The 26098-nt window shown below is 46.4% G+C and overlaps 1 protein-coding gene across 2 annotated transcripts in view; it reads right to left on the bottom strand.

Annotated features, from left to right (window-relative positions):
• COL26A1 (collagen type XXVI alpha 1 chain) overlaps positions 1-26098 on the bottom strand; it is a gene marked incomplete at its 5' end in the record, with an annotated part of 168642 nt that overhangs the window by 92813 nt on the left and 49731 nt on the right. Inside the window, one exon of one of the 2 annotated variants that reach the window (XM_081088758.1) lies at positions 7123-7226. In XM_081088758.1, coding sequence (XP_080944884.1) covers positions 7123-7226 — 104 coding nt within the window. The remainder of the gene's footprint in view (positions 1-7122; positions 7227-26098) is intronic. The other variant, XM_081088759.1, reaches the window with a different exon arrangement.

Below are 26098 nucleotides of genomic sequence, written 5' to 3'. Positions count from 1 at the left end.
GGGGGGAACACACGTTCAGCCTGTAACAGCATCTATACCATGGTAATATAGAACTATGTGACTGAAAGCCCTTTCTGAAGTATAAAGTGCCATTTCAAAGGTAAGAAATAATGGCATGATGATATGATGTTGATGAAGATGATGATGGAACTAACTGGAGGGACATCTACTGGTAGAATGTGGCTTAAGGAACTACTTTTTAAATAAAATCTAGTGGTGAAGTAATAGTGCTGTATACCATGCTTAATGCCGATTCCTTTGATCAGCACTGGTGGAAATCATGTTCCATAAGCAGAGTGAGTCAACAGCCTTGAACTCTAACTAGGAACTTAGAACCCTAACTAAGTGCCACACACTCTTTGGGGCGCCACAAAGGGAAACAGATGATGACAACACTCTCTGCCCTCCAGAACCTCTCAGTCTGTCCATGCCAGCAACCTTTCTCAGGACTAAACTGGCAATATGATTCAAAAGTCTTGACTCAATAATTCTGCAGGGATTTATCCTAAGGAAATTATTAAAGGGGTGGGGAGAGATTTTAGTAAAAAGATGTCACAACGTTCCAGCTCCAATAATGATGGAGTAGCTTGTATCACACTAACTTTACTTTAGATAAAAATTCTAAACTCTAGATTAAATTTTTAAACAACCATTCACAGTGTTCCAGTTCCAGTAATGATGGAGTAGCTTCTTTAGATAAAAATCCTAAACTCTAGATAAAAATTATAAACAGCTATTTGAAGACACTAGAAACCAACAAAAACCCAGCCTAAACTGAAGTCAATACTTGCAAACAGGGAATAGCACTGAGTGAATTCTACATTATATGGCTTTTCCCCCGAGGGCACATCTCAGGTCAGACAGTGCGGAGTGGTCAGAACTCAAGTCAAAAGCTGCAGTTGCTTAGATTTAAGGCTGCCATGGGGACCTGGAAATTGAGGAAAGAAGTCTAATAAGGGAGTAGGCACACAGAGCAGAGAGCCCAAACTCTGTATACAAACTCCCCTGAAATCATGGGCTGACTCCTGAAATGTACATGTGTAAGCGAGAGTCCAATGAGCTCAGTAGAAAACAATAGTGGGAAGGCTACAAAAGCTGAGCAAAGACATAAGCTGCTACCCAACAGAAGGAAGATGGTTTAGAGCTTAAGTCTCTCCAAGTTAGCAGGTATAGTTAACACCTAGGGCCTTGACTTTGAAACCACAGACAGTCTATGCCTTAGAATAAAAACTATTTCCTAGGTCTAAGGGGTTTACATACGCGCCCCAATAAAGTATTAAAAACAAGCCTTAATAAATTTACAGTACATTAACTGCCTGCTAGAACAAAAATTAATGCTCTTCAAGGAAACCAAAACCTCTACAACATATCAAATTGTTCAGTATATAACCAAAAGTTATTAACACGGGAAGGAAGGAAGGAAGGAAGGAAGGAAGGAAGGAAGGAAGGAAAGAAGGAAGGAAAGAAAAGAAGTAATTATGACCCAAGTCAAGAGAAAAGTGTCAGTACATAGAAACCCTAAGATGACCCAAATGTTGGCGATAGAAGATAAGGACTTAAAAGCTGCTGTTATATATAAATTCTAGGATATTAAATAAATCATGGTCATAATGATTTAACAGGTGGGAAAACCTTATGGAAACATAAACAAAAAATCAAATGGAAATTTTAGAACTGAAAAGTACAATAACTGAAACGAAAATTGCACTGAATGGCCTTGACAGAAGATCACAGGTATCAGAAGAAAGTCAATGAACTTTGAAGACAGATCAATAGAAATTATCCAATCTGAACAGCAGAGGTGTAATAAAATAGAACCTCAATGACAATATCAAGCAGTCTAACATGTGGGCAAATGGAATCTTGAGAGAAGAGAATAGGACAGAAAACTATTTGAAAAAACAATGAACAAATTTTTTTTTAATTTGGTAAAAACACATACCAAAAAAAAATATTGACTTATGGGTCCAACTGCTCAAAGGACCCCAAGCAGGATTATGAAAATCCCACCTGGTAACATCATAGTCAAACTGCTGAAAGACAATGATTTAAAAAACAAAAAAACAAAAACAAAACAAAACAACTTGAAAATAACCAGAGTGGGCGAAGAAACACATTCAGAGAGGGGAAACAACAATATGGGTACAGCAGACTTTTCACCAGAAACAATATATGCCAAGTGACAATGGATCAACCCATTTGTTTCAAGTACTGAAAGAAAAAAATTATCAACCCAGAATTATGAACTCAATGAAAATATTATTCAAAACTTAATGGAAAATAAAGTTTTGGAGATGATGATTGGAGAAAATGGAACTCTTATACACTGTAAAACGGTATAGCCACTACGAAAACAGTTTTACAGTTCCTCAGCAAGTTAAACATAGAATTACCATATGATGCAGAAACCCCAAACCTAAGTATATATCAAAAAGAATCGAAAACAGGTGTTCAAACAAAAACTTGTATATGAATGTTTATAACAGCACTATTCACAATAGCTGAAATATGGAAAAAACCCAAGTGTCCATCAATGGGTAAATGAAAAAACAAAGTGTGGTATATCCATATAATGGAATTTTATTCATTATTCAGATATATGCCACAACTTGGATGAAGCTTTAAAACATTATGCTAAGTAAAAGAAGCCAGACACAAAAGGCCACATCGTGTTATGGTTCTATTTATATGAAATATCCAGGATAGGCAAATCAATAGAGACAGAAGGCAGACTTGTGGTTGCCAAGGGCTAAGGGAAAGGAGAATGAGGAATGACTGCTTAATGGGTATAGAGTTTCCCTTTGAAGTGATAAAAATAAGTTCTGGAACTAGATAGTGGGGATGGTTGCAAAACATTGTGAATACCACTGATTTATACACTTTAAAATGGTTAAAATGGTCAATTTTATGTCTGTGTGTTTTACCACAATTTAATTCATTAACTAATTAAAATTAAGGCAAAGTGGTTACTATAAAAAAAAAAAAGTTTTAGTTGAGAGAATTTACTGCATATGGATCTGCACTACAAAAAATGCTGAAATAGCCCTAGCCCAAGCCCGAGCCCTGGCTCAGTGGGTGTAGTGTCGGCCTGCGGACTGAAAGGTCCCGGGTTCAATTCCGGTCAAGGGCAGAACAGGCTCAATCCTCAGTAGAGGGCGTGCAGGAGGCAGCTGATCAATGATTCTCTCTCATCATTGATGTTTCTATCTCTCTCTCCCTCTCCCTTCCTCTCTGAAATCAATAAAAATATTTAAAAAAAATAGAAATGCTGAAATAACTTCTTGGGGTTGAGGAGAAAGGATACCAGGTGGAAGCTCAGAGCTTTAAAAAGAAATTAAAGATCACTAAAAATGATAACTATGAGATAAATAAAACACTATTTTTTTCTCCTTTCACTTTTTAAAAAGATTGTCTGGTTAATGCACAAATTATAATATTGAATTCTGAATTTTATAACACATTTAGATTTCAAACATATGACAACAATAGCACAAAGAATGGTGGTGGTGGATAAATGGAATTGTATTATTAACTAGAGGCCCGGTGCACAAAATTCATGTGGTGAGGAAATCCCTCAGCAAGGCCTGCACCCTCTCACAATCCAGGACATCCCCCTCGCAATCCGGGACCGCTGGATTCTAACCACTCACCTGCCTGCCTGCCTGATAGCCCCTAACCACTCTGCCTGCCTGATGGTCCCTAACCACCTCTGCCTCGGCCCCTGCCATGGTGGCTTCATCCCAAAGGACGTCCAGAAGGTCGTTCAGCTGTCCAGTCTAATTAGCATATTACTTTTTTATTATTATAGATGGTTTCTTCTAATTTATATGGAATATCCCCATATTTACTCTATTTACTATGATAAGAAAACAGACTATAATCTTTAGAAGAATAACTAAGAAGTAATACAGAAAGGTATAACTAAAAATCCAATAAAGGAAAATATTCAACTTCTGTTTCCAATCATACCAACTCATGCTTTACTTGCCCTCTCACCATAAACAATTCAGGAATTGGACAAAATTTACAGAACAAATGTTCACAGACGTTGAACACTGTGAAACAATGATTCCTGAGAGAAGAAGAACCAACAAGGTGGTTCCGGGAGGCACCTCCAGACCTGAGTGCATGGAGCGGGGACTCAGGAGAACACAGCACTCGCCCTGAGCTGAAGAGAAAGCAGAGTTCAGGGAGGCTGAGGCACATGTGGTGGACAGAATATGAGAGAGAATAGAATTACGTAGAAAAATATCCATGGGGACAAAACTTAGACCTATATTTATAAAATCTGTTATCAAATTTATTTGATAACAAATTTGTTATCGAAAACTTCCCCACAAAGAAAACTATAGGTCCCGGTGAAAAGGACACCTCTTTGCAGTCACAGAAGCTTTCATCATAAAGCCAAAAACTAGGGTTAGGGTTAGGGTTATCCCCAGGAGAATGAATAAAATTATGCTTATTTATACAATGGAATAATACCCAGTAACAAGAACGAACAACCTGATACGCATATAACAACATGAACACATCTCAAAAATTATGTTAAGTGAGAGAAACCATACATAAAAGGGAATCATAGCACATGATTTCACTTAAATGAAGTTTAAGAATAGGTAAACCTGATCTATGATGATAGTAATTAGAACAGTGGTTGCTTAGAGGCGGAAACTTTCTGGGAAGTGATAGAATGTTTATGTATTTATCAAAACTCATCCAATTGTACACTTAGGACTGGTACATTTCAGTATATGTAAATTTTACTTGATTAAAAATATGTTTACAGCAATGTTATTAATAATTTAAAATTAGAAACTACTTAAATACCTTATACTAGGGTTTAATAAAGAGTGTACCCAAATACCATTTTTAGTTCAGCTACTGAAAATGATACTATAGAAAACTATCTATTGACAAGGAGAGATGTTCATGACAATTTTTATGAAAAAGAAAGTTATCAAACAACATATACATTACAACTGACCTGTCAGCACAAAAATGGGCTGGAGACAGTCATCTAAGTGAGACTTGAGGTTAACTTAAAAGGGTGTTTTCACTCTTTCTACATTGAACATGTACTTGCTTTTGTAATAAGAATAAGTCTTTCTAGATAGATAAATATAGTTATAGATTCATACATACAGTTGGTCTTGTAATTCATGGTAATTATGTCCAATAAAGGCACCAGGAACTCTGATTAGCAAATGCTGAACCATTGTTCCTAGAGGAAATACAGGGTTAGGTTCCTACGAGCACCACATTTTCATCAACTGATCATATGTAACCTTGTTTTATGTGTACTTCTATCTAAAGACACCTTATTGAATAGAAACTATTGACTAATTAACATTGAGCTCACAGCCAACAGTAATATAATAAAAAAGGCGTACCTCATCCCTCATCCTCTGTGTTTTGTTCAATGCCTGAACAAAGCTTATTTATCACATGCATTTTCTCCCTGAGGTACATCATAGTCTTTTGCACTTTAAAACAATAGGCAGCCCTATGCTTGGAAAAATTTTAAACAACAGGATCTCCCCAAAAAAGCATAAAAATGTGAAAAACGTGGCATTAAACAGACCGTGAAAAGGACACCTGTGTGCAGTATGGGAGATGAAACAAGAAGGCAGAATTTCACCTTCTTCAACCTCAGCTGGGAGCATGCAAGTTGAGCAACTCAAAATTTTTGCCTCTCTGTGCATATCTGCAAATGACCACAAAAATGCTGCTAGTGTTGATTTGGGGGTTGCAAATAAACTTTAGCCTGTAGGCCAGTTCACCAATACAGAATTTGCAAATGCCAGGGATTGACTGTATATGAGCATATCTATGAAGGAAAGTATCTCCAAGCCTTCGGCCTGCACTCCTGGAGCATCCAGGGCGGAAGGGGAGGAGGCTGATAGGAAGGAGGACCTGGAGAGACAGGGAAGGGAGGAAGCAGGACCAGAGAGAGGCCAGCTGCCCCTATGCAGTCACAAATCCAGAGTCGTAAGACCAGACAGACCTGAGTGCTTGGAAGGAAGGCCAGACACAGCGACAGAAAAGCACACTTCTCCTGGGGAACCGCTTCTGAACCAAAGCAAAGCCCCCTGAGGAGAGCACCTCTGGCCTGCAGGCTCCCCAGAGAGGCAGCCATGGGAAGGAATGGAAATAACTGCCCCAGGACCCCCCACAGCCATCTCAGGAATGTGCTCAAAATCACAGCCACCGTCTCCATTTCGCCTTCTGTCGTCACTGTTTCATTTTCGGGGATGTGAAATCTTTCCAAAGGCTTTCAGGAGCCAGTCCCCAATTCAGCCTAGGCCCTCGCGCTCCCAGGAATCCTCAGCCGCACAGGCCAGCTGGGAAGGTGGCCCCTGGGTCCCGAGGCTCCCAGAAAAAGGCACGCCTCATCCCACATCCTCTGTGCTTTGTCCACTCAGTCTGCAAGGATTACCCTTTACCGAGACATACCCTTACCTAAAGAGGTCTGGTTTTTGCACTTGGCTCTTGGGAGGTTATCTCTGAGCCCTGGGGATTACCTGTTTAATCAGAGTGTCCTTGTTTACCTGAGTGCGTGTCTGGCCCCACTGGGCTCCAGAGCCAGGCTGAGCCCACCTGGGGAAGGAAGGCCAGGTTCCAAACCCCGTCCTCCTCCTCCCTCTGGGCACCAGCCAGGCAGAAGGGCAGGGGCAGCAGTGAGGCCCTCCCTTTGCTGCCACCCGCCAGGTCCACCTGCCATCATCTAGAGCAGACCTGGCTTCAAGGCTGTGGGCCCTCACCTGCATTTGCTCAGAGCCCAAACTTCCAGCTCTGCCTGCCCTGGTTGCTGGGTGAGTCAGAGCCAGAATGAAAGAAATAGGCTGTGAGTCAAATCCCTTCCCCTGGGTCTCCTCCATTCCTCCCTCCCCCCGCCACCGGCACACACAGGGACCCCACCTCAGTGCCATGGGCAGGGGGCAGCCTCACCCCCGCTTGACCAGTGCAGAGCATTTGGTTCTAAAGTGCTGGGAAAAGGAAGGAAAAAGTGTGAAGGAACAGAAATCTGCTCAGAGGAGGAGGGCAGTGGGAGAAGCATACAGGACTTGGAAGCCCAGCCCGGCCAGTGCCCAGCCCCCTGCCCCCGTGTCCCAGCACACTCACCCTCATCACAGTTGCTCCCAGTAAAGCCAGGGCAGCACTTCCACTCCAGCGCTGTCACTGTTCGGTAGGACACTCTGTATGTGGGCCTGATCAGAGTCCTGTAACTAACACAAGGGCAGCGTCAGGACAGTGTGAGCACCCACTGCCCACCCCCAGACCCAACTCCTGCAGAGCCAGCCCAGCCCAGGACTCTGGGAGCTGCCCAGCCAGTGGACCCTGTGGCCCCAGCTCTGTGCTTCTAGCTGTGTGACTGTGGGGAAGTGACTATCCCTCTCTGTGCCAAGTGTGTTTCAGTTCTGCCTTCCTGAAAGCCTCCAGGTGTGGCCACCTATAGTGGGAAACTGTCCTGCACACTGGCTGCTGTGGACGGAACTGTGTCCCCAGAACTCACATGTTGAAGCCCTCACCCCCACACACACTGAGCAAAGGCCATGTGGGACACAGCAGACAGCCGCCTGAGAAAATAAAGGTCTGTAGTTGAAGCCACCCAGCCCATGGCACTCTGTTATGGCAGTTCGAGGTAAGGAAATGACCAAAATAATGAATAAGGAAAAGAAAAATACCATTAGAACCTGTGCGACTTCCAACCACTCGCAAGTCACTGGACTCCAACCTTTTCCCCAATCGTTACTTCCTTTTGTTGGTTCATCTAATGAATGCTTTTTTTAGTGCCAACTACCTGCTATACTGTGGTCACAGACGGATAAAACTGAGTCCCCACCTTCAAGAAAACCACAGTCTAGGGTGTGAAAACCTGCGATCCAGTAGTGGGGCTCCCGCAGCAATACAATGCTCCACAAATGGCTGTGGCCTCCAGAATAAAATTTCAAAGTCCTATAGTTTCAATTTTTTTCTTACAAGTATGTTTGATACTTATTTTGTATCAAATTTATTTTGGGATTTTGTGAAACTCCAAGAATAGTGAATATAACTTATTTGGCCAAATGTCACAAGGGGGGAAGGGGGGGTCAATTCAGCCTTGTTAGTCACTCTACATGCATCCTTACAACTGTGCTGCCTGATCAAGTTGGCACAACTCCCTCTTGAAGGCATAACTCCATGACTTCACAAAATCTGAATTTGCTGACACCGAGCAACTCAATCGGTGAATGGGAAAATTATGAATTAATTGGTAGCAGCCAGCATGACATTCCAAGATGCAATGACAGGAAAAACACACAAGTCACGTCTTAAATTTCAGAAATACTGCACCAAATCTGAAAAATCCTGTTACACTAATGTATCTTTTTTTAAAAAATCTTCACTCATGTTTCGTAAACATTCCAGCAAACCAGCTTCCCCCTGGAGAGCTAAGGAGGGCGTGGCTGCGTGCAGCCAGGGGCAGGAGCCTTGGATGAGGAGCCAGAAGTCTGCACAGAGAGGTGCCCACCGCTGGGACCTGCAGAGTAAATCCAGGCCTTTAGACTCTAGGTGCTCCCTGCCTCCCTCTCCCCCTCCCCCGCACTCATGCCCAGGAAACAACTGGAATAGGCCAGTGGGGAGAGGGAGTGGCAGAGAAACAGTGTCACCACATCTTAAAGCACGTGGCCTGGTAGGTGGGTTAATGAGCCTGGGTCCAAGGAGTATAAATACAATGTCCGCATTATAAACATATTTTCATCCTTATACACCCATTCACTTACACGCTCACTCACACCTCACATACTCACACATTCAGTCATAATCATACACTCACATGTGCGCGCGCGCGCACACACACACACACACACACACACACACACACGCTTTCACACTCTCACACCCCTTCCTGCTGCAGACCTCCCAGCCTGAAGCAGGCCCAGCTGCGAGGGGGAGAAGCTTTCATTTAGGTAAAAGATGCCAGTTTTATTGTGGTAATCATTTCATAATATATGTTCATCACACTATCAGGCTGTGCACCTTACACTTATACAGTGCTGATATCAATTATTTCTCAGTAAAACGGTCGGGGGAAGAAGGTACAAAATGAATTATGCAGCAAAAAAAATTAAGATGCCACTTTTTCAATTAATTCCTAAAATAACATTATTGCTTTGGCTGAGAGAGACCAGGAAAGCTTCAGAATCCACTTGGGGCAGACATATAGGGCAGGAAAGGGCCAAGCCGCTTATTGCTTATGTCATGCCCAATGCATCTGGTGCCATGAAAGGATCCCCCCCAGACCCTCAGCACCCTGGGATAGATGGAGTCCTGGGCTTCGGGCTCTGCCCCTTGTGTACAACGTGGACTTGCACACGTTCCTCAACCTCCCTGAGCCCGTTTCCTGGTCTGAATGATGAGGGCCCCATGAAGACCAGAACGTGGTGTGTAGGAGTCCCTGGGAGGGCATATGTGTGAGGCATTGACAGCAGAAAGGGTACACAGATGCTAGGTTTGCAAAACACAGACCTGACCTCATCGCTCCCAGCCCACACCCTTCGGCAGTCCCCACTGTGTCAGGAGAGTCTGACCGTAGCCACGTGTGCAGGCCCTTCTCTAGCTCACACAGCTTCCCTACGGCCGTGTCATAGGCTGCCCCTTGGCTTCCAGCCTGTGAGCCCTCCAAAATGCACCAGGCGTTCTGCAGTCCATACCTTGAAAGATGATGATGATAAAAATACTAATATTTGTAGATATAACAAGAGCTTTGGTTGAGTGCCCACCATGTACCAGGTATTGTTCACAACAACCCTAAAAGATGAATTTGATTACCTTTCCTACTGAGGCAGAGAAGTTAAATAACTTTCCCCAGGTGGTGGAACTAGGACCCAAATGCAGGCAGAGTTGGCAGAGCCTAGTAACGTTAGTGTGTGTCCGCTCCTTCCGACATCTGCACAAGGTGCTGATCTGGGGCCCCTGAACCAAAGGGAGAGCTCATCTTTCTGTCCCTCATTTTGAGGCCATGCCCTGGCCTGTCCCACCAGGTGGCCTGCGAAGTCCAGGAGCAGGGCTCACCAGTAGGTGGCGCTGCTTCACCAGCCCAGAGGGCCAGGGCTCAGCATGGCTGACCCCTCCAGTCTTACCTGAAGGCTCAGGGCGGGCTCAAGTGTTGATGGCCTCTTCCTAGATCTGTGCAAGAAGCTAAGGAGCTTCATCCTTTTCCATCCATGAGGAACTCCCAGCCCTTCTGCTGGGGTCCAGTTTGCAAACCCAGATCTTTCTAAAAATGCAGATCATGTTTTGTGACTGCCCTCCCTTAAAATGGCTCCCATAGACTGAAGAACAAATCTTTAGGTCAGTAAATAAGGCCCTGCCTACTTTTCTACCATCCCTCTTCCCATCACCACAGCCAAGGCTCCTACCACCAGCACACAACAAGCTGCACTTTCTGTCCACGGGCCTTTGCATGTGAATGCTCTTCCGCCTTTACTCTGCGTGAGAAAAATCGCCAGGAGCTTTCAGGGTGTGACTCAAATGTCCCCTCCTCCTCTGTGAAGCACCCCCTCCCTGGCCAGCGTTGACAGGCTCCCTCCTCAGCCCTCCTGCAACACCGTGTACAGAGCCTGGTTTTAACCCAACCCTCATCCGTGCACTCACAGATACATACCAAGAGCCTGCTGTGTGCCAGGCACTGGGAATGCAAGGATGAGGAAGGCAGGCCCGGGCGCCGCTCTGGCAGGGCTGTGGCACTAATCATGTGCCATACGCAAGTACATGAGCATGCACTGTGGGAAGTGCTATGAAGGAAAGCACTGAGTTCACGCTCATATTGTAATGGAATTCTTCCTTGTGTTATTAAAATATCATTTACATACAGTAAAATAGATAAATCCAGTGTTTAGCTGAATGAACTCTAGCAATGGATACACCAACATTCGTATAACTCAAAAGTCCCCTTATGCCCCTTCATGTTGATTACCCAGCCCCCAGACATAACCACTCTTCGAACTTCTCTCACCAGAGATTAGTTTTTGCCTGTTCTAAAATCTCATATAAATGGAACCTTACAGCCACGCACTCATTTGTGTCTGCCTTCTTTCGTTCATCCATTATGTATGAGTTTCATCCATGTTAAGTATACCAGTATTTTATTCCTTTTTATTGCTAAACTAGAGGCCCAGTGCATGAAAATTCGTGCACTCGGGGGGTCCCTCAGCCCGGCCTGTGCCCTCTTGCAGTCCAGGACCCCTTGAGGGACGTCCACCTGTTGTCAGTCAGACATCCTTAATGCTGCTGAGGCGGGAGAGGCTCCTGCCAACACCCCTGAGCTCTCAGCCGTCAGCCTGGCTTGTGGCTGAGCGGAGCTCCCCCTGTGGAAGCGCACTGACCACTAGGGGGCAGCTCCTACATTGAGTGTCTGCCCCCTGGTGGTCAGTGTGCGTCATAGCGACCGGTCAATTTGCATATTACCCTTTTATTATATAGGGCAATATTACATTATATAAATATACCATAATTTGTCCATACTCCTGTTGATGGGCATTTGGGTTGTTTCTAGTCTTGAGCTATAATGGACAAAGACGCTATGAGCGTTCTCATATAGTCTTTGTAAACAGATGTTTTTATTTCTCCAGATTACATACCTAGGAATAGAATTAATGAAATATAGGATGGATATATGTTAACTTTAGTAGATGGTACAAACAGGTTTCCATGACCTGTTTGGAGTAACCAATCCACACACCTAGCAGCAGTGTATGAGTCGCAGTTGCTCCATAGTTTTGTTAACAGTTGATGTTGTCAGTCATTTTATTTTCATTTTAGTGTGTACTCCTTCATTATGGTTTTAATTTGCAATTCCTGATGACTAAATAAAGTAACCCCTTTTCATGTTCATCATTTGCTTATCTTATGTGAAGTGCCTGTTTGAGACTTTTGCCCACTTTCACTTTGGGTTTTGTTTCTTTTTCTTATTGACTTGTACGATATATACAGAGTGGGGCAAAAGTAGGATTACAGTTGTGAGTACACAAAACACAGTTTATTCTTGTATTATTATTTATTAATTATTGTATTATTTTCCATATGAATAACTGTAAACCCACTTTTGCCCCACCTTTGACAGATGTATGTATTACAAATGTTTTCTCCCAATCTGTGGCTTGCCTTTTCATTTTCTTAAAGATGTATTTATGACAATAACTTTTTTATTTTATCAATTTTTAAAATTTTATTATTTGTTGGGTAGGAGTCATTTCCATTTGGCTGTCCAATTGCCCTAGCACCATTCTTTTCCCCTGTTGAATTATTTTAGCTTTGTTGACAACCAAATAATTATTTAACTGTGTTTCCGGACTCTCTATTCTGTTCTATTGATCTGTTTTTCTATCTTTGCACCAAAACCATGCTGTCTTAATAAATGTAGCTTTATAGTAAGTCTCAAAATCTAGTAATGTAATCTTCCAATTTTGTTATCTTTCAAAATCGTCATAGATATCTAGGTCCTTTGCATTCCCGTAATTTTTTAAAATTTGCTTATCAATTTCTGCCAAAAAAAATCCCACCATGATTTTGATAAAGATTACATGGACTCTACAGATCAATTTCTAGAGAACTGACATGTTAATAATATCAAGTCTTCCTACCTATGGCAGAACTTTACATTTATTTATATCTTCTTTAATTTTTCTCAGCAGGGTGCACATCTTTCATTAAATTTACTCCTAGGTATTTGTCTTAGTCTGCTCAGGCTGCCATTATAAAGTATCCTAAACTGAATGGCTTAAACAACAAAAATTTATTTTCTCAATATTCTGGAAGCTGGGAAGTTCAAGATCAAGATTCCAGCCAATTCAGCTTTTGGTGAGGACTCTTTCCTGGCTAGCAGACAGACACTTTCTCACTGTGTGCTTACATGGCCTTTCCTCAGTGTGTGTGTGTTGGGAAGGGGCAGTGGAGGGGGGGTGGAATTCTGGTATTTCTTCTTATAAGGGCACTAATCGTATTGGATCAGGGCCCCACCCTAAATTATCTCATTTAAACCTTAATTACTTCCTTAGGGACCCCATTTCCAAATACATTCACATTGGGAGCTTCAACATATGAATTTGGGAGGATACAAACATTCACCCCATAACATTATTTAATGCTTTTTTGTTTTACTGTGCATGAGATTTTTTACATTTCACTTTCCACTTGCTTCTGCTAGTATGTAGTTATTCATTTATTTGTATTAGCCTTGTATCTTAGTCCATTCCAGGTGCTATAATATGCTTTAGCTTGGGTGGCTCATAGATAACACAAATTTATTTCTCTTAGTTCTGGAAGCTGAAGCCCAAGATCAAAGTGCTGGCAGATTCCATGTCTAGTGAGGGCTTACCCCCTGATTCGTAACAACTATATTCTCACTGTGTCTTCACAGGTAAGGAGGGGCAAGGGAACTCTGTGGAGTCTCCTTTATAAGAACCCTAATTCCTTTCATGAGGGCTCCACCCACATGACCTAATCACCTCTCAAAGGCCGTACCTCCAAATATCATTATGTTGGGGTTAAGATTTCAGCATATGAATTTGGAGGGGGGGGGGGAACACTTGTATCCAGTGACCTTAATAAGTTCATTTATTAGTTCTAGTACTATATTTGCCTATTCTTTTGGATTTTCTATGTACACAGTAATGTCATCTGTGAATAAAGAGTTCTTTATATTCTCTTTGTTTCTGATTTGTTTGCCTTTTATATCTTCTCCTTGTGCTATTACCTACAGTATAATATTGGATAGAAGTGATAAGTGATCCTTTGCTTGTTCCCATGCTCAAGGGGAATGTGTACAATATTTCAGCAATTAAGTATGACATTAGCTGTTTTGTTATCTCTATTAGATTGAGGACATTCCCTTCTACACCTAGTTTGCTGAGGGAATTTTTTTCTGTCTTGAATGGGTGCTGAATTTTATCAAATGATTTTTCTATATCTATTGACATGATCATATCATTCTTATACTTTATTCTGTTTTTTTGATGAATCACATTAATTAATGTTCAAATGTTAAACCAACAAAGCATTCCTGGGGTAATTCCCATCTGGTCATGATGGATTATACTTTTTATATCTCACTAAATTCTATTTTCAAATATTTCTTTTTGAATTTTTATATCTCTATTTATAAGGGATATAGTTGGAATTCTTTATCTCTTGAAAAATGCTCAAGAAACTGATAAGGGGGATCACCTCCAGGGTGGGTGGAGTCTTTAGTTCTTACTCTATACTCTATAATGCTTATGGTTTTGAATTTTGTGCCTTTTAAATCATTCAAAAAGGAATGAAATGTAAATGCTAAATAAAAAACAGATGATACTGTTATGGGCTGAATGTTTGTGGCTCCCCCACCCCCACCCCAAATTCATATGTTGAAACCCTAACCCTCAAAGTGTTAGTATTTAGAGGCGGGGCCTTTGGGAGGAATTAGGTTTAGATGAGGTCATGAGGGTGGGCCCCTGTGATGGGATTGATGTCCTTATAACAAGAAGAAGAGAGATCAGAGCTCTCTCTCTCTCCTCCATGAGCAGACACAGAAGGCAGCTGTCTGTAAGCCAGAAAGAGGGCCCTCACCAGGAACCGAACCTGCCAGCACCTTGATCTTGGACTTCCCTGACTCAAGAACTGTGAAAAATAAATGTCTGATGCTTAGGCCACCCAGTTTATAGCACAGGGGTGGGCAAACTTTTTGACTCGAGGGCCAGAATGGGTTCTTAAACTGGACCGGAGGGCCGGAACAAAAGCATGGATGGAGTGTTTGTGTGAGCTAATATAAATTCAAAGTAAACATCATTACATAAAAGGGCACGGTCTTTTTTTTTTTTTAGTTTTATTCATTTCAAACGGGCCGGATGCGGCCCGTGGGCCGTAGTTTGCCCACGGCTGTTATAGCATTTTGTTCCAGCAGCCCAAGGAAACTAATACATATTTACATTAAGTGATTAACACCATTTCTAGGAGATGCAAATGCTAATAAATGTTACCTATTGTGATGGTTAGGGTTTTTTTCTACTACTTTAAATTTATTGATTTGTTCCACCCACCCATGAATTCATTGGTCAACTCGTGCATGTGCCCGGACTGGGGATCAAACCCAAAACCCTGGTACATCAGGACAACACTCCAACCAACTGAGCCACCCTGCCAGGGCTGTGATGGTTAGTTTTATGTGTCAACTTGACTGAGTTAAGGGATGACAAGACAACTGGTAAAACATCACTTGGGTTGTGTCTGTGACGGTCTTTCCAGAAGAGATCAGTGTTTGAACTGGTGGACTGAGTAAAGAAGATCACTGCTGGTGAAATTGTAAATTGGTGCAGCCACTATGGAAAATAACATGGTGGGTTCCTTAAAAGGTTAAAAATATAATTATTATATGATCCAGCAATCCCACTCTAGGTATACATCCAAAGGAAACCAAATAGGTGTTCCTTGCAATATTATTCACAGTAGTCAAGACCTGGAAAAAAACCTAAATGTCCATCAACAGACAAATGGATAAAGAAAATCTGACCCTAATAAATTTAAATTTTAAAATTTCATTTAAAATGGGGGGAAATGTGATTTATCTACACATATACACAAAGGAATATTATTCAGCCATAAAAAGAAGGAAATCCTGCCATTTGTGACAACGTGGATAAATCTGGAGGACTGTATACGAAGTGAAATAAACCAGACACAGAAAGAGAAATACGTCATGATCTCATATATGGAACACACACAAAAAGCAGAGCTTATGGTTACCAGAAGCTAGGAGTTGGGAGAATGGGGGGTTGAGGGGAGGGGATATTGATCAAACTTTCAGTTATAAGAGGAGTACGTTCTGAAAACTTAATGCACAGCATGGCCACTGTGATTAATAATGTATCATATACTTGAAATTTGCTAAGAGAGCAGATGCCAAGTGGTCTCACCACACACAAAAAATGGTAACTATGGGAGGTGATAGATATGTTAATTAGCTTGATTTGCTAATCATTTCACAATGTGTGTATATAAAAACATCACATTGTATACCTTAAATATGCACAATTTTTATTTGTCAAATATAAATAAATAAACAAAAGTATATACACACACACACACACACACACACACACAGAGTCTTGAGGGCCTATGTGAGGCAGGAGATCAGGGCTGATTCAAGGGGCAGAGTGGTCTCCTGCCCCACCCCCCAGCCCTCACCCAGGGAGCATCCCTCTCAGATCAGACCAGCCCCCCAGACCACCTCCACAGTAAGGCAAACAGCCATAATCCCAGGGTCTACAGACTGCATTTAGCCTGTGATGGCCTCGAGGCCCTCCACAGCTGAGGACACCGAGAAGAACCCAGCTTGTCCGCAAAGAGGCCGCACCCTGCACAGGGCTTCATCTCACCAGCTCTGTGGTGGTGTCAGCCTCGCTCCTTGGCAGCACCATGGAGGGCCAAGGACCAGGTCCTGGGTGGGGGCCACATAGAACCAAAAGCACCCCCCCCCCCACCACCACCACCAAGAATTTAATGAGCTCCGGATATTGGAGAGAGAAGCAAGATCGCCCGAGGCTTGAATTCTCCCCCAAAGGAAGATTCCCTACCATCCCGTTCCTCCTGATTTTGTGGTGCTATGTGTCCATGCCAGGTGGTGGCCAGGCCTTCACCAGACCTCCCAGTGCGCCATGTGCCCCTTGCTCAGATTCTCCAGCTATCCTCAAAGACCTGTGCATCTCCCTCTCGATCTCTCTCTCTCTCTCAATATCTCTCGCTCCCTCTCCCTCTCTTTCTCCCAATTAAGGCCCAGTCCCCTCCACCCTCACCTCTAAGGCCCTCTCCTCCAGGAAGCCCTCCCGATGGCTCCAACCAGCTTCACGTTTCCATCTGGCTCCCTGTGCCATGCTTCCCTAGCATTTACTTCAGGCTGCAAACTGTATTCCCACATGTGACTATTCACTGATGCCCGTACCTCTGCCACACAGTAGCTGGGCAACGTTGTGTATCCACTGACTGACCGAGGGTCTGACTCCTGTGACGGGGCAGTGGTCTGGCCAACAGGCACCCAAGGCCACGCAATGTGGAAACAGGCCGAAGGAGGGGCAGACCCTCACGGGTCCACAGAAAGTGCTAGGTATGCCCCCTTCACAAATGAAAACATCAGCTCAGAAAAGCCAGGGGAATGCAAGGCAGTTACAGAACACTGTGAGAGCATTCCTGCCACACTCACAGACAGGACACTGAGCCCTTCCCGAAGCTGTGCCGCTGGCGAGCAGCCAAGCCCCAACTCAGATACACCATCAGGAAGTAGAGGAGCCAACCACGACCCACTCCTCACCGCCGACTGCACATGCCCAGACCCCTGTCTCTCCATCCGCTGCTCCCTGGTCATGTCTGAGAGGTCCGATGAGGCTTCTCTGGTTTCTGTGGCCCAGCTGAGATGGGGACACAGACAGGGAGACACCAGGCTGTGTAATCACATATACTGTGAAATGATTACCACGATCAAGCTCATTAACAACGGCCAGCTCGAGGCTCGAGAGGAGCGACACAGGCAGGCGGACAAACACAGGCTTTCTCGCTGCTTTGTTTCTAGTTGATTCCAGTGCGTCTCTGCCCATCTGTGAGTGAGTCCCCTTCTCTGAGCCCCTGTAAAGTCTGAGCTGGGATGCAACAACCTGAGAGTCTCCAATACAATATGGAATCTCCATCTGGTGTCTCCCACCTCCCCAGCCCTGTTTTTCTTCCCCCAAGACAGGCCAGTTCTAGGGACTTCTGACTTCTCTGGATTTGCTTCCTCTGCTTGGCGGGTCCTGGGGCTTCCTCACTGTCATTTGGCAAATTCAAGGGCATAGGTCCTCCTGAGGGTTGTTATTCATTCAACGAATAGCCACAGAAATCTTGACCCTACCACACTCTGGCCACTCCCATCACTGAGGGCAGGGAGTCCTTCCTCCACAATGATCCCACCAGCCCACTGCTCTCCTCCCACCTGCCCTGTCCAGCCTCCATCACCTCCTTCCTAGACAGTGGCAATGGCCCCTAACTTGTGCCCAGCGTCCACTCCCACCTCCAGTATTCCGGACGCCACCGAGACGCTGCAGTGGTGTTTCCAAAGCACACATTTCCTCCAGTGCCCTGCCTGGTTTATCTAATCGTAGGGCACAACCGAATGTTGTAGTACGACCACATGGGCCTAAGATCTGGCCGCTGTCCACCTTGGCTGCTTCCCCATTCACCCCTCTCCAACCCCACTTAGAACCCCAACAGAGTTCCTTCCCATATCAGGGCTTGTCATCTGCTGTTCACTCTGCCCGAGACACCCATTAGCTCCAACGCAGCCCCTAGGGCTCACCAGAAGTGCCACCTTCTCAGAGAGGCCCTCCTGGACCAGCCCTCTCTCAGTTCCACCCACCCCTGCAGGCTGGATCCCCTCAATTTACACTGTCATAGAAACCTGACTTCTCTTCCAAACACTCATCACCCTTTTAATTATATACTCATCAGGCAATCATTTGTCTGATGTCTATCTCTTCCACTAAGCTGCTGGCTGCACCCCAGCCCTAGCTCAGGGTGGGGCACATCATATGCACTCAATAAAGATTGGTGGAATGAGTGGGGAAAAAATCAATAAATAGTGTGTGCCAGATGGAGACCCAGGCTGGGAACCGCAATGCTAACCAAGACATGGTGGCTCCCTGGGGAACTCAGGGTGTCTAGCTGGGGACCATCCATGGACATTAAGGCTGCAGGAATAGGGGGCAGGGCATGGTCACTTCTACCAGGAGGGGCCAGGAAAAGCTTCCCACCCCAGGGATACACTCAGGGGACCTCGGGGCGAGGAGGCAGACAGCACCAGGAGAACCAGGACATTGTTTGGGGTGAAATTTGGTGCACTTGGGGCAGAGTGCTTGGACAGCCAGGGCACAGACAAGGCAGCTCACGAAGGCTAGCCTGTGAAGACCTCGAACGCAGGCCAAGCTATGGACTAGGTCTGTGAACACCGTGCTGGCCAATGCTCTCCAAGCTTTCAGAGCATGCTCCAGGTCAGTCAACTATTGTTGAGCCCACAGTACCTGTATATATGTGTATGTGCATGTACTGTTTACTGTCTGTGCATATACTAAAGATCAGTACAGCTTAATTCTGCTCTTGTTTTATGTAGGTTAATAAAGAAGACTGTCCACCCTGCAGCAGAGCGCCTTGTGGACCCCCTGTGATACCGCACCTCCCGCCACGGTGAGGCCAACCGGGGACCGTGGCCAGAGTGCCGTGAGCAGGTCTGCTTTCAAGAAACACCCCCCCACTCCCCCTCCCCCCGCCCTGTGGCTACCTTGCAGCCAGATGGGAAGGGAGACAGGGAATCAGGGAGGTGAGGCAGGCAGCTGCTGGTTGAGAAAGGGGGGCAGGGCAGGGATGAATGGCTCACTCTGCAGGAGAAACTGAGGCCAAGGACGAGCTCGGGGTCAGGCTCCAGGTTATAAAGAGGCCGAGGTCTGATGAAACCAGGCTCAAACCAGGCTCATGCCTGCTCCACAATGCTCAGAGGCTGCCCGCCGCCCCCCCCCCTCCCCGACCCCCGCCAACCCCGAGCGGTTGGAGGAGGGCCTTGCCCTCTGCAGGCCCCCGAGACCCTCTGGGGAGCTAGGGGGGCTGAGGCCATGAGGTCTTACAAGGGGCCCAGCGCAAGTCCTACAGCTGCTCAGTGACTGCCCCAGAAAGGGTGCAGGTGTCCCTGTGTGTCCCCGAAGGCGCCCCTGGGCTCACCGAGACATGAGAGGACATTTGAAGCAAATGACCCCAGGAGGGGTGAGATGCCCATCACGGGCATCTGCAAGCAGAGGCCATGCTCTTTGGCCTCCAAAGGCAACGTCCCAAAGCAGCCGGAGGCGCCTCGGTGGGCAGGGAGGCGCCAGGGCAGGGAACGACTCTGCCAGCCCAGAGACCTCGCCTGGCGGAGCAGGTGCCCCCTCCCGGCCCGGGCACTGTAACTCGCAGGCCTGTGCTCCTGCCCTGGCCCCACTTCCTCACCAGGGACCACCGCGAGGAGGACCAGACTGGGAGGTACCGAGACAGGCTGGAGACTCAACAGGAAATGGGGGTGGGGGTTTCTGAGAGGGAGGCAGCAGATTATTAATCTCTTGATTAATAGCAGAGGGCCAGCGGGAGGGGAAGGGGCTGTCCCACCGCAGTTCTGAGCAGGGGGCGGGGGTCTCCAGCCCCTGGCCGCCTCGGGATCCATGCGAGTCATTCCGAAAAGCCCGGCGGGAATCGCTGCAGCCCCGTGGGGAGTGTGTTCTGCTCGGGTCCCGCTCCCACTAGGACCAGGACCAGGGACCACTTGAGGGGCCAGGCCCGAGAGGGGCCACAGCCAGGCAAGCTTTCACTGCTGGGCGGGTAGCCTGGGAGCTTCTGGACCCGCACACAGGCCGGCTCGGGGAGGAGGCGCAGGGGAGAAGGCCGTGCTTTTTGAAAAGTTCAAAGTCCAGGACTTCATGTGGCCTTGCAGGCAGCCGGCAACCCGGCAGGAGGAGGGGGAGGGGGAGGGGGAGGGGGAGGGGGAGGGGGAGGGGGAGGGGGAGGGGGAGGGGGAGGGGGAGGGGGAGGGGGAGGGGAGGGGGAGGGGGAGGGGGAGGGGGAGGGGGAGGGGGAGGGGGAGGGGGAGGAGGGAGGCCGGCGGGGGGCGGCTGGCGGAGGGGATTGCAGGAGGCAGAGGAAGCCCCGGTTTGTTCCGGCAAAACCCTCCGCTCAGCACATCTGGAAAAGGCTGGCTCTATCGCCATCAAAGAGCCTGGAGACGGACGAGGGCGGGGAAGCGGGGAGGAAAACTTAACCCCGGGGGCCCTGGGGCTGGTCCTTCTGAAACCCTCAGGCCCTGCGACCTGGCCCACCCCCTCCCACAGCAGAACCAGGCTCAGGAGGGCAAAAGGGCAGGAGGGCACGTCAGCATCCCTGATATCCCCCTGCAGCGAGCGAGGCATAGAGCAAGGCAGGGTTTACCCCCATTTCCCAGAAAGGGAAACTAAGGCACACAGAGGGAGCATGCTTGTTCCCGCTGCCCTCCTTCGGCCCCCAGTTGGGCCTGAGGGCCCCTCACAGGGAACTCCGCAGGCCCAGGCTCTCCCCTCCCGGTGACATTCCTCATCACCCAGATCTCTGCTCTGATGTTTCCCCCCCGGGGAGCCCGGGACTTGGTCTCACAGGGCCCCCCCCTCCCCATGTCTGTGAGCCCTTGATTGACATGCCCCTCCCCATGTCTGTGAGCCCTTGATTGGCATGCCCCCCCCCATGTCTGTGAGCCCTTGATTGGCATGCCCCCCCATGTCTGTGAGCCCTTGATTGACATGCCCCCCCTCCCCATGTCTGTGAGCCCTTGATTGACATGCCCCCCCATGTCTGTGAGCCCTTGATTGACATGCCCCCCCCATGTCTGTGAGCCCTTGATTGACATGCCCCCCCCATGTCTGTGAGCCCTTGATTGACACGCCCCCTCCACAGGCTCTGGGAGGGAGGGTCGCGTTCTTTTGCTCACTAGTGTTTTTGGCACGTGGGTGCTCACTAAGGACCGAAAAAACAACCGGACAGACCGAGCATCTGAGCTGAGAAACCTGAGGCCAGGCCAGGCCCCGCAGAGCCCCTCACCCTCTCCCCACACCACCTGCTACTGACACGGTCTCTCTCTCTCCCTCTAACTCTCTCTCTCCAAAAATCCAGTATTAAAAAAAAAATCACAGACTGGGAAAATCCACACGGGATACAGCTGCATTACCATTTTGTCATTTATCAAACAGATGGACGCATTCCTTCAGTGAGCATTGTTAAGCACCTTAATGTGCCAGACCCTTCACTGGGCCCTGGGAGTAACGGGATGAGAGCTTATGGTCCTGCTACCCAGGCACTCAGGGGCTGGTGAAAAAGTCAGCCTCAGCCCTAACTGGTTTGGCTCAGTGGATAGAGCGTCGGCCTGCGGACTGAAAGGTCCCAGGTTCGATTCCGGTCAAGGGCATGTACCTTGGTTGCGGGCACATCCCCAGTGGGAGGTGTGCAGAAGGCAGCTGATGGATGTTTCTCTCATCAATGTTTCTAACTCTCTATCCCTCTCCCTTCCTCTCTGTGAAAAATCAATAAAATATATTAAAAAGAAAAAAAAAGAAGCCTCAAACCATCTCGCCCTGGCCTGTGTGGCTCAGTGATTAGAGCATTGGCCCTCTTGCTGAAAGGTCTCGGGTTCGATTCCCAGTCAAGGGCACGTACCTGGATTGCAGTTCGAACCCCAGCCCCGGTGGTTGGGACACATGCAGAAGGCAACCAATTGATGCTTCTCTCTCCCTCCCTCTCCCTCCCTCCCTCCCTCCCAACCCCCTCCCCACCTCCCTTTCACTCTTTCTGAAAATCAATGGAAAAAATATCCTCGGGTGAGGATTAACAAAAAGTAACAAAATCAGACCATCTCAGTGTCACGTGGATGGACCCATGGGGGTGATGGATGCCCCCAACTCAGCCTTCCCTCCATGCTGCTCTGGCCAGGCCCCCTTCCCCTCCCACCCCAGCCCATCGCCCCCCCAGCCCCCCAGCCCAGGCTGCTTCTCCGAACTTCACTTCTATGCCAGCCCCCACCCAGCTGCGCCAACTCTTCTCCCAGATCATTCCTGGCAGTTTGCAAACATGCTCCTGTATCTCCCATCTTAAAAACAACCAAACAGCCCTGGCTTGTTTGGCTCAGTGGATAGAGCAGCCATGGACAAACTATGGCCCGCGGGACGGATACGGCCGGTTTGAAATGAATAAAACTAAAAAAAAAAAAAGACCGTACCCTTTTATGTAATGATGTTTACTCTGAATTTATATTAGTTCACACAAACACTCCATCCATGCTTTTGTTCCGGCCCTCCCGTCCAGTTTAGGAACCCACTGTGGCCCTCGAGTCAAAAAGTTTGCCCACCCCTGGGATAGAGCGTCGGCCTGCGAACTGAAGGGTCCCAGGTTCGATTCCGGTCAAGGGCACATTCCTGGATTGTGGGCTCGATCCCCAATGGGGGACTTGCAGGAGGCAGCCAATCCATGATTCTCTCTCACCATGGATGTTTCTATCTCTCCCTCTTCCTTCCTCTTTGAAATCAATAAAAATTTTTAAAAAATTAAAAAAAAAAAACCTCCACTGACCTCATGCTGTCCGTAGCTTCTGAGCCCCATTTCATTTCATGCTTCCTCCACAGCAACTTCTTTAAAGAGTTTTCTAGTCTCCCAGGCTCTAGTTCCTCACCTTTCATTTTTCTCCTCCACCCATGCCATCTCAGCCTGCATCCCCTCCACTCCCCAAAACTGCACTTGCCAGGGTGCCCAGTGACCTCACATTCCCAAATCCAATGGTCACTCCTTGGCCTTCATCCCACCAGACTCCCAGAAGTATTAGGAGACTCCCCCTCCCCCTGCCTCCCTCCCAAAACTCATCTCCCAGGAAACTCACCTCCTCCTGCTCTGGCTGCTCCTCTCACCCCCTTAGCTGGCCTCTCCTCCTTAGCCCACCTCTAGATTAGGGTACCAGGACTGTTCCAGGATCATATGATTACATTTAACATCTCTGACATTGGGATTCATATTACAGTTGATGATGTGCTATAGTTTACTTAGCAGCATTCTCAGTAATTATAAGATAATGCACTTCTTCCTACCAATGGCATCTTAGAATCCACGAAATACACTATGGCCCTGGACTCAGAGCTTCCTGGTACTCCGGACTTTTTTACTCAACCTCGTACCTGCACCCCTCCCTCCATGCCATGAATGAATAATACCAAAACATTGAAAACACAAAATGCACAATACATGCATATTAATGTGTGTGTGTATATGTGTGTGTGTGTGTGTGTGTGTGTGTGTATTCTCTGCATAAGACTCTCAAGAGGATGAAAAGGCAAGCCACAGAGTGGGAGAAAATATTTGCTAACCAATAACGAATAATGAGCTAATATTAGAATATATAAAGAAATCTCAAAACTCAACAGTAAAAATCACAAATAATCCAATTAAGTGCACAAAAGATGGCCCATTTAATGGGAAAAAGACATGAAGAGACATTTCATCAAGAAGATATACAGTTGGCAAATAAACACATGAAAATATGTTCAACATTATTAGCCATTAGGGAAACACAAATTAAAACCACAATGAAATAGACTGCGCAGAATGGCTAAAGTCAAATACAATGACAACACCAAAGGCTGGCAGGGATACAGAGAAACTGGATCACTCAGATTTTGCTGGTGGGAATGTAAAAGGGTACAGCCACTCTGGAAACAGTTTGGCGGTTTCTTAATAAACTAAACATGCAACTACCATATGACCCAACAATTGCACTCCTGGACATTTACCCAGAGAAATGAAAACATGTTTACACAAAACCCTGCATGTTTACCGCAGCTTTATTCACAAGAACCCCAACCTGGAAACAACCCAGATGTCTTTCAACAGGTGAATGATTAAACTAACGGTGGCACATCCATACTGGGGAATGCTACTCAGCAATAAAAAGGAATAACCTTTTTTTAAAATGCAGGAACAGACTTTTTTTTTAACAGACATTTTTTAATCCTCACCTGAGAATACGTTGTTGTTGTTTATTGATTTTACGAGTAGAAAGAGAGGAAGGGAAAGAGAAAGAGAGAGAAACATCAATGTGAGAGAGAAACATTGATCTGTTGCGTCCCGCATGTGTCCAGACCAGAGATCAAAACCACACCCTAGGTATGTGCCCTGACCAGGAATCAAAGTCTAACCCTCCCGGCCAGGGCAGGAGTAACTACTGATACTCCCAGCAGCCTGGGTGAGTCTTCAGAAAACTATGATGAGTGATTCCAAAGGTTATATACTGTCTGATTCCATTGTTGAAATGGCAGCATTATAGAAGTAGAGAGCAGATTAGTGGTTGTCAGAGGTAAGGAGCGGGGAGGTCAGAGGAAGTAGGTGAGGCTATAAAGGGGCAACATGTGGGGAAGGAAATGCTCTAAATCTGGACTGCATCAGTGTCGATCCCGGTTACGGGGCTGTACTATAGTTTTGCAAGATGTTGCCATTGAGAGGAACAGGGTGAAAAGAACGCGGGATCTCCCTGTGTTATTTCTTACAGCTACATGTGAGTTTACCATGATCTCAAAATGTTTAATTTAAACACAAACACCCTGATCAGGTCATTCCTCATCTCTACTTAACACCCTCAATGGCTTCCCAATATGCTTTCAATAAAAGTCAAACTTAAGCTCTGCCTATACCAGTGATGGCGAACCTATGACACGCGTGTCAGAAGGGACACACGAACTCATTTTTTTGGTTGATTCAAAAACACAAGTCTTTGTTTTACTATGGTTGCAAATATCAAAAAATTTCTAGCCCTCACCAGTTTGGCTCAGTGGGAGCGTCGGCCTGAAGACTGAAGGGTCCCAGGTTCGATTCCGGTCAAGGGCATGTACCTTGGTTGTGGGCACATCCCCAGTAGGGGGTGTGCAGGAGGCAGCTGATCGATGTTTCTCTCTCAGTGATGTTTCTAACTCTCTATCCCTCTCCCTTCCTCTCTGTAAAAAATCAATAAAATATATTTTTTAAAAAATTTCTATATGTGACACGGCACCAGAGTTAAGTTAGGGTTTTTCAAAATGCTGGCACGCCGAGCTCCAAAGGTTCGCCATCACTGGCCTATACTCTCCTCCTCTCCTGTTCTGCTCCTGGACACGGACCTTCTCTCTGCTCCAGGGCCTTTGCACTAACTGTCTTCACACGGAGGTTCTTTCTCATCACTCACTGCTCAGCATCAATGTCATCTCTTCAGAGTCTCTCTCCTGCCTCCTCTAAAGCAGCCCCCACTTCATGCTCAGTCACACCACCTTCCTGTAATTTCCTGTCCTCGTTAGGAGGGGATATGTCTTCTTGTTTTCATATTTGGGTGAATGTAAATTCCATGAGAGGATTTGGTCTAATTCTCTATCCTGTTCACCCCGCCCCCAGAGCATAGTATACTCTCAATAAATCTTTGTGGAATGTTGAGTGAATGAATCAAGCAAGGAAAGCAGGGGGAGCAGGTGAGGGCACAGGGAGGGGTCTGGCGCACATGCCAGTCCCC

This window comes from Myotis nattereri, assembly GCF_964212035.1.
Source record: "Myotis nattereri genome assembly, chromosome: 4".
NCBI lineage: Eukaryota > Metazoa > Chordata > Mammalia > Chiroptera > Vespertilionidae > Myotis > Myotis nattereri.
This window is presented reverse-complemented; position numbering and strand designations above follow the sequence as displayed.